The 9,858-nt window shown below is 33.4% G+C and overlaps 1 protein-coding gene across 1 annotated transcript; it reads right to left on the reverse strand.

Annotated features, from left to right (window-relative positions):
• Positions 1 to 7,039, reverse strand: sypl1 (synaptophysin-like 1). The gene is made up of 5 exons (XM_048157003.1): positions 6,567 to 7,039; positions 5,489 to 5,607; positions 3,152 to 3,356; positions 2,771 to 2,962; positions 1 to 529 (listed from the first exon to the last, which is right to left on the reverse strand). Exons 1-5 carry the CDS (start codon positions 6,636 to 6,638, stop codon positions 398 to 400), a joined length of 720 nt encoding a protein of 239 aa, XP_048012960.1. The 5' UTR covers positions 6,639 to 7,039; the 3' UTR covers positions 1 to 397.
• Positions 7,040 to 9,858: the final 2,819 nt, after the last annotated feature.

Below are 9,858 nucleotides of genomic sequence, written 5' to 3' on the forward strand. Positions count from 1 at the left end.
TGCACTTCACAGTCGGTTTTATTCATTTAAAAAAAAAAAAAGCATGAACAACAATGGAAGTAAAACAAAGAAAAACCTTCAGGATGTGTACCAAAACCAAACTCCAGCACCATTAGAAACGCTTAATACTGCTTAAAACGCATAGATAACAATATAAAAGCAAAATAAACATGAATAAGGATGAAACTGCAATTTTCAAATGCAATAATACACACAGGAATACGTTCTTCAAGTACACAAGAAATCAAAAGGTGAAAGATATAAAACATAGAAGGAGAAGAGAGAAACATCACATCATGAATACCAAATGCAATTTAACACTTTCTTACAGACGAACTGCGAGCGTAAACTGTTGCCATGTATTTATCATAAAGGCTAAAGTGGGCATGGTTATGGTTTAGATGTGTGCTGGAGCTGGACCCCGTCCCGCCGCCTGTTGAGCGTTGACCTTCTGAGAGTGCCAGCGTGTCTCCTTGTACACAAACCAGGCGTTCCCAACCCATATGAGAAGATTCAAGTAACCAAACACCTGAAAATCAAGTCTGTAGTTATTTATAAAACACATATGTAATTAAATGCTTAAATGCATGCTGATCGTGTACAATTAATTGCAATGAATCCCAATGAATAAAGTCCTGTGCTCTCAATAAGGCATATGCAACATTAAATGCATTGCAAATACTGTCTTACACAAGCTTTTCCACAGTTATTAAAATTGAATGTACATTTATAACACTATTCTTACCTTGGCATTAAATGACAGGAAGCTAGTTAACACTGCTGACCGAGTGCTTCTAACAACAGCTGAAGGAGTGAAAGATAATTTGACATCTTTCTCTCTTTTGACCAATGTAATCAATTTTTTTTACTCTCTTTTGGAAATGCTATAGTGAATTTTTTATTCCTTTGCTATTGTGTCAAATTGGTATGGAAGCTTGTTTTTGCCATGGAATAAAAGATTTAAAAGATAATTGCAACTTTTTATCTCACAATTCTGACTATATAAACTCCCAATTGCGAGAAAAAGTCAGAATCGTGAGAAAAAAATCAGAATTGCAAGAAAAAAAGTCAGAATTACGATATATAAACTTGCAATTGAGAGAAAAAAGTCAGAATTGTGAGAAAAAATAGCAGAATTGCAAGGAAAAGTCATAATTGCAAGAAAAATGTCATAATTGCAATATATAAACTTGCAATTGCAAGAAAAAAAGTCAGAATTGTGATATAAAATCAGAATTGCGAGAAAAAAAGTCAGAATTGTGATATATAAACTTGCAATTGCAAGAAAAAAGTCAAAATTGTGATATAAAATCAGAATTGCAAGAAAAAAAGTCAGAATTGCAAGAAAAAAGTCAAAATTGTGATATATAAACTTGCAATTGCAAGAAAAAAAGTCAGAATTGCAAGAAAAAAGTCAAAATTGTGATATAAAATCAGAATTGCGAGAAAAAAAGTCAGAATTGTGATATATAAACTTGCAATTGCAAGAAAAAAGTCAAAATTGCAAGAAAAAAGTCATAATTGCGATATATAAACTTGCAATTGGAGGAAAAAAGTCAAAATTGTAAGATATAAAATCACAATTGCGAGAAAAAGTCAGAATCGTGAGAAAAAAATCAGAATTGCGAGAAAAAATTGCGAATTGCAAATTGCGATATATAAACTTGCAATTGCAAGAAAAAATTCGCAATTGCAAGAAAAAAGTCAAAATTGCAAGAAAAAAGTCATAATTGCGATATATAAACATGCAATTGGAGGAAAAAAGTCAAAATTGTAAGATATAAAATCACAATTGCGAGAAAAAGTCAGAATCGTGAGAAAAAAAATCAGAATTGCGAGAAAAAATTGCGAATTGCAAATTGCGATATATAAACTTGCAATTGCAAGAAAAAAGTCAGAATTGTGAGAAAAAAATAGCAGAATTGCAAAGAAAAGTCATAATTGCAAGAAAAATGTCATAATTGTGATATATAAACTTGCAATTGCAAGAAAAAAGTCAAAATTGCAAGAAAAAAAGTCATAATTGTGATATATAAACTTGCAATTGCAAGAAAAAAGTCAGAATTGTGAGAAAAAATAGCAGAATTGCAAAGAAAAGTCATAATTGCAAGAAAAATGTCATAATTGTGATATATAAACTTGCAATTGCAAGAAAAAAGTCAAAATTGCAAGAAAAAAGTAAAATTGTGAGATAAAATCGCAGTTGTGAGAAAAAAGTCATAACTGCAAGTAAAAAGTCATAATTGCAATATATAAACTTTCAATCGGAGGAAAAAAGTCAAAATTGTGAGATAAAATCGCAATTGCAAGAAAAATAGTCCGAATTAAAGTCACCATGAAATCAAAACTGACCACTCTTATATTTATGGAATATTGCAGCATTTATATTAAATGATTAATCCGAGCACATCATTATTTATTTTTTAATTCATGTTCCTCGTAATCTTGAATCGGAATAACTTCCTCTCCCTCTTGCAGCATCTCTTCTCTTCTCTGATGATGAGGGCGGGGCATCCTGTCACTCACATGAGATCAGCCAATAGCAAACCACAACCATCCAATCAACTCCCCACAGATAAAATCAAGCCCCGCCCTACATTTGTTCTTGTTTGAGAAGCTGCAATATGTGTCACAATAGAGAAGAAAAGACTATCGTTTCAACTTCCGTTTCATGTCACTAAAATTCTAACTCATGAAAAATGTCTTGTAAAGTGGGTGTGGTTTTAAAACCTATTGTACTGCTGATTGGTCAGTGTATTTTGTGTCTTACCACAGATATATTGAGCGATCGCATGCTAGCATACTCAGTGACTTCACATTTGACACCTCCGTCCGTACAGAGCGCCAGAGTCGAGTCAATGCCAGCCGTACCGGTGGCGTCCTTCACCGTCTGCAGGCCGCGCGCCCACGCCGACGAGCACACCAGCCACAGGAACGCAAACGCCGCGGTTAGTACAAAATCCTAGCAGACAAACCCACAGAAATATTATATATACTGACAGAATTTTTTATTTTTGGGTGAACTATCCCTGCAAAAAAAAAAAAAAAAATGAGGCACACAATCAATCAGAATCAAGGATGGGAACTATCCATTTTATAAAAATGCATGTTGCATGTAAACTTCAAGTTCATCTGCCAGTTGCATACTCACAAACATAGGGCCGAAGTCTGAGTCTCGGTACACATGCATGTAGCCCAGATAGACCAGCAGAGCCACCATAGAATAGAGGAAGGCCAAGACGGCCACGGCCACAAAAAACTCCACCGAGGACGAGGAGTCTCCGACCAGATGGGTTTCAGCAACTGTGCGGTTGCACAGAGTGGTGTTGTTCTCCACCAGCCGCTCCTGGTTCAACCTTCGCAAACCAACATACGTGAACACAGAGAAAACAGGAAGATGTGAGGAATGAATTGTTTATAGTTTCTATTAATATTTTAAACTAGGTCTTATTTTTATATTTTCAGTTTTTATTTTAATATTTTTTCTTGTAATTGTGTTTTTGTCAATTTATATTAGTGTTTGAGTTTTTCTTTAATATTACTATTTAGGTTTATTTACTGATCCACCAATAGCAAACCACAATCAATTCCCCAAGAACAAAATCAAGCCCCGCCCTACATTTGTTCTTGTTTGCGAAGCCGTTTCACTCGTCTATACGGCACAATAGGGAAGAACAGAGTATCGTTTCAACTTCCGTTTCATGTCACTATAATTCTAACCCATTATTTGGGTTTATTTTATTTCAGATTTAATTTTTGTTTAGTTCTAATATTTGTATTTTATTTTATAGAGTTTATATTAGTCGGGCCAAACCTGAATGAGTGTTTTATTGCAGAAACTTAATTAGAATTTTAGCCGAATTTTTAGTAGAGATGCACCGATATATCAGCCAATAATCGGTATCAACCGATAAAAGCAGATTTTCACACTATCGGTTATCGTCTGATAGTTTAAAAACAGCCGATATTCAGGGCTGATATATCCTGTCAATCAAAAGAAATGCTCTAAATTTGTGCTTTGTGTAAAGAAAATGCTAAGATGATCAATATTAATAGTAATTATATGAAGTAATAACATTCAGAAAGTTAAGAAATATTCATTTAATCTTCAGAATTTAGTTAACGTGTTAATATTAATTTGTTTATGTGCATTGTTATCGGAATCAGCAGATATCACTCCGAATAATCAGTATCGATGGAGAAATTTAGTATCGGTGCATCTCTAATTTTTAGTAATTGTGTTATGTTTATGTCATTTTTATTCGTTTTTTATTATTATTACTATTTAGGTTTATTTTTTATTTCAGTTTTAGATTAGTTTCAGTTAGTTGCCAATATAACTTTTTTTTCATGTAATATTTATATTTTATTTCACCTTTATTTCAATTAACAAAAATGTTTTTAATAGTTTTAGTTTTGTTTAATAATAATAACTCTGGAAAGAGTTTTTATTAGTCGGGTTAAATTTTTGTGTTATGTGTATTATTTAAAATATTACTATTTAGGTTTATCTTTATTTCAGTTTTAGTTTTAGTTTAGTTTAGTTTCAGTTAGTTGCAACTTTTCTAATTTTCATATAGTTTACTTTTTTTTTTTTTTTTTTTTTTTTTTTTCATATAATATTTGTATTTTATTTTAGCTTATTTCAATGATCAAAAATGGTTTAATAGTTTTAGGTAAAAAATAACCCTGAAATGAGTTTAAATAAGTTGGGCCAATGTCAAAACTTCATTTAAAGTTTAGTAACTGTGTCATTTTTATTAGATTTGTATATATATATATATATATATATATATATATATATATATATATATATATATATATATATATATATATATATATAGTGCTGTCAAATTGATTAATCACGATTAATCGATTTGACAGCACTAAATATATATATTAGAGATGCACCGATATATCGGCCAATTATCGGCCGATAAAAGCAAATTTTCAGATTATCGGCTATCGTCCAGTCTGATGTTCAATATTAATAATAATTATATGAACTACTAACATTTAGAAAGTTAATAAATATTAATTTAATCTTCAGAATTTAGTTGTGTGTTAATATTAATTTTGGTAATGTGTTTGTTTATAACTGATGCAGTTACTCTGAAAAAAGTTGATGAAATGGAATAAAGTTCAAAATATAATATTAAAAATATAATAATAATTATTAATAATAAAGAAATTATCATTCATTTAAAAGAAGGTATAAAAGGCAGAACCGCCAAATTATCGGTATCATTATTGGCAGATATCACTCTGAATAATCGGTATCAGTGGAGAGATTTAATATCGGTGCAGCTCTAATATATATATATATATATATATAGGTTTATTGCCATTTCAGTTTTAGTTTCAGTTTAGTTTTTGTTAGTTGCCAAGACAACAATTATTTTAGCTTTATTTCAATTTACAGAAATGTTCTAATAGTTTTAGTTAATAATAATAACCATGAACAGAGTTTCTATTAGTCGGGCCAAACCTGAAGGGGTAGGTGAAAGTGGCACTGAGTGTTTCATTCCCACTTCCGTCACAGAAGATGGAAACCACATTTCTGCCAGTATATCCTCCACAGGTCCCAAACGCGAGCACAGCAGTGAGCTGGAGAAAGCAAGAGAGATATGAATGAAACACCATCTTCAGTTTCCTACACGCACAAACCTGAAGATGTTACCAAGAAATAAACTCTCTTCTCTGCCCATGTTCATGAATCATCTGACATCCTAATCTGATCTTGTGCTCAGTTTTAACCTTTGATTCCCTCCGGGATTGTGTTTAACCCTTGCTAAGCTAAATGAAGACCTGCCAAAGTCCAGCTCATTTTCCAACACCAGATGTTTCTTTTCGCTGCATGATACATCCTGTTTGCCAGCTCATTCTCAAGAAGCATTTTAAACAAAACAGAGAAACTTTTCATCTGTTTTTCTTTCAGATTTATGCTTTAAAGACAGCAACAGCTGAGTCAGTAACTCCATTCTCCCTGCCAATATCAAATTCATTTGAGGGAATAAAGAAGGGAGGAACTTCTTGTAAGTAGGTGGCTAAAGAAAACTAAAAACATGCTGAGTTGCTGGTGTAGGGAATGAGGGAATGTGCATTTTATGGGAAAAAAATATATGCAGTGGAGCCCTAAGAGACCACTAGTGAAAATGCTTCCATTTTGCATATATATATATATATATATATATATATATACACATGTACACATATTTTATAATTTCTTAGTATGCACTTGAGCATGCATAGACAAACCCACGTCTTTTCTAGGTTTAACGGGGAAAAAATCCCGGATTATTTAAATTATATATATAATGCACCCCACATGGGTATTATTCACCAATAATTCGTGTGCAAAAGTTATATATAACATGTTTTTCGTTAAGTGCAAAACCTACAAGTATAAGTAAAGCAGTTGGGCTAAATGTTAAAGTTGGTTTATGTAGATGGATGAACATGAACTTTAACTGTAGTTTGCATGGAAGAATGCATTCGTGTAAATGCGTTTTAAGGCCTTTGCCCTCCGCAAGAAGTTAAAGCTTGAAAACGATTTTCTTACTCACCCACTCCACGACTTTAACAAAACCCAGAGGCTCTTTAACAGGGGTCAAATTTAATCTGAATCCCGTCTGCATCTTTTTCCGACGACCCAGATATCCTCCAGGAAGAAAAAAGGAAGGGGTTTGGATCTTGCTGTCTCAAGTTTTCATTAAAAAAAAAAAAAGAGAGCTAGGTTTGACAGAGTGACGTGGTTGTGTGGTAAGTGATGCTGCTCCTCCTCCGCGAGAGTAAATCCAGATGAAAAGAGAAACAGACTTATTTTTGTAGAGCGGATTGATTTTAGCAGGGCATTCAGTAATAGATTTGATTATTGTGTATCTGACGTGTGTATCCAATATACGTCATCACGAGGTGAAATATATAGTTTCTTCTCTCGGTTTTTGATGCGCGTGTCAAATAATCCAGCGAACAATATTTCAGTCATATGATTCCGAGAGACGCTCGAGAAGGATTCTCGACATTCCTGCGCTCCGTTATAAACTCTCAAGTCTCTTAAAGGAACAGTTCACCCCAAAATTAAACTTGGCATTTGAATAACTTTCTTCAGGGTGCAAATTATGGCGGTCTGTATGCGTATATGTGTTACTGCCCGGCCAAAAACAAACAAACAAACAAACAAAAAGTCTCTTTTTGGACTTAAATAGGCAAATGCTTAAAGGATTAGTTCACTTTCAAATAAACTTTTCCTGATAATTTACTCACCCCCATGCCAAGATGTCTTTCTTTCTTCAGTCGAAAAGAAATGAAGGTTTTTGATGAAAACATTCCAGGATTATTCTCCTTATAGTGGACTTCAATGGGCACCAAATGGTTAAAAGTCAAAATTACAGTTTCAGTGCAGCTTCAAAGTGCTTTAAACGATACCAGACGAGGAATAAGGGTCTTATCCATAGGCTGTAAAAAAAGATGGACGATGCGACGCCGCTTCCTTCCATTGTAATGAACTGAAGCCAAAACGGACGCCGATGGGCGCTAACACGTTACGCAAAAACGTCAAAAAAAAAAGTTTGGAGCCTGGGCATGCGCAGAAAGACTCATCAGTGGAGCCGGAGGTGGAGTCGCGATATCAAACTTCCGCCCAGACAATTGCGTCATCATTGATGTATTTTAAATAGGCTATATAAATTATACACAATTTAAAATTCTACCTATAAAATAATAGGCTATTCTGTTTCTAAAGCAATAATATTTTTGAAACAGCAAATTCAGTAGATAAACTCAATATAATATGCCACTAGAAACAACTCTAAAATGTCAGAAACGGTCCTGCCATTTTAAATCAAGTTAAACTAACGTTACAGGAGGTCGAATGCTGTAATTAGAGTAGGCTATCATTAGTTTTATCCTGCTAATTATTATTTTATACCCATAAAAATAATTATGTAACTGCCAGATAACGATCACCTGTCTTTTTTTCCGTCATGGCTAACATTAGGCATGTTATCTTAACTAATAACATTAATTAGCTTATAACGGCCACAATTAACGTTACAGAGAAAAGCTCAGATATCCGTCAGATCCTGTCGGTCAGTTAGTACAGTTTACTGCTGAACAGCTTGTTTTGTCGGTGTGAAATAACACAGAAATCGATAATTAATAGTAATGTATTTTCAATCTCCCCTCGAAGCCCCGACAGTCCTCAGAGAAGCTGTCAATCAACTGTGAATCACGACGACACGCCCCGTTTCTATAGCACCAAATTGCTAGCTAAAATCAAGCTTATCACAAAAATGATCAATTGAATATAAATCAGCGTGATAACAACTACCTCAAATGACCAAAACCATCTTTTGGAAAATTTTATTTGAAGCATAATTTATTTTTATGTTTTCATTTAAGTCTCATTCGTCTGCATTGAGAGGGCAGGGTTTATGACCTGTACTGCATCCAGCCACCAGGGGGCGATCAAAGAGCCCATACCTTCACTTTTCAGGACATATGAGGCACACCCGGTCTTATCTAGTGAAACGATCTGCCATTTCCGAAAAAAATACAACTGTATATGCTTTATAAACGCAAAATATCGCCTTGCATTTGCTTCCGCTTTCTTCAAAAAGCTTACACTGAATGTTCTACGCCTTCCATATTCTACTTACGGAACGAACGCGGCACCAGTTCCATTTTTTCCGTAAGTAGAATAGGGAAGGCGTAGGACATACAGCGTACGCTTTTTGAAGAAAGCGGAAGCACGTGCAAGGCGATATTTTGTGTTTATAAAGCATATACAGTTGCATTTTTTTTCGTTTAAAGCACTTTGAAGCTGCACTGAAACTGTCATTTTGACCTTCAACCGTTTGGTGCCCATTGAAGTCCACTATAAGGAGAATAATCCTGGAATGTTTTCATCAAAAACCTTCATTTCTTTTCAAATGAAGAAAGAAAGACATGAACATCTTGGATGACATGGAGGTGAGTAAATTTCTTTGAAAGTGAACTAATCCTTTAAGAGTCTATGTTGATTATTATATTTCTAGCACGTTATACTATGTTTGGCAACAGTTCTTCTGACCCTATGGAGTGTGTAGCTTTTGATGTCTTAAACGATCATGTAGGAAGACTTATCATGGCCATATTCTTGCATTGTCAATACAAGATCTTGACCGCCCTCATAACAAAGCAACGACTTCTACACATAATTTTAATACCATTTAGCACTATGTTGATTTAAGATGCTATAAAATCATGCCAGAATAAAAAATATATACATTTATTACATTTTAAGATATTTTAATCACAAATGAAATGGCTGTATTGGCCTTTGGATGGTTAAAATACATTTATATGTAGCAGAATATAATTAAAACCTTTTGGATTCAATAAAAGTGATCTAGTTGTACACACTTAGGATGTCATATCTTTGTTTTTTATTATTATTAAGGCTTTTGGACAGAAAAAATGACCCGTCAGGTCATATATATCTACAGCTGAGACTCTTTCATTTCAGTATCGGGATCATAACAAAACAAGTCCTAAATAAATATTGTTAAACACTTATATTTCTATACATAAGCATAGTTATTATACTTCTAATATTTATAATACTTTAATATTTCTTTAAAAAACCTGTATTTATTATAGATTATTTACATGTAAATAACAAAAGGATGTTATTATATAGAAAATAGGGCACTATATGTGTTGTGGAAAGAATGGCTGCTATCAAATATGACCAGTTAATACATTTTATATATGTGTTGCCCACTGCATCGAGAAAAATACAAATCAAAGCTGAATCGGTATGATATTGCTTTTTATTTAAACTTCCACACTAATGTTCCTTAACACAGTTTTAAA

Source organism: Megalobrama amblycephala, linkage group LG14 (genome assembly GCF_018812025.1).
Source record: "Megalobrama amblycephala isolate DHTTF-2021 linkage group LG14, ASM1881202v1, whole genome shotgun sequence".
In the NCBI taxonomy this organism is placed as follows: domain Eukaryota; kingdom Metazoa; phylum Chordata; class Actinopteri; order Cypriniformes; family Xenocyprididae; genus Megalobrama; species Megalobrama amblycephala.

Coding starts and splice junctions, on each gene's coding strand:
- sypl1 (XM_048157003.1), bottom strand. CDS start 6,638: ATGCAGACGGGATTCAGATTAAATTTGACCCCTGTTAAAGAGCCTCTG. Junction 5,608..6,566: donor TTGTTAAAGTCGTGGAGTGG/GTGAGTAAGAAA, acceptor TGCTTTCTCCAG/CTCACTGCTGTGCTCGCGTT. Junction 530..2,770: donor GATCGCTCAATATATCTGTG/GTAAGACACAAA, acceptor CTTGATTTTCAG/GTGTTTGGTTACTTGAATCT.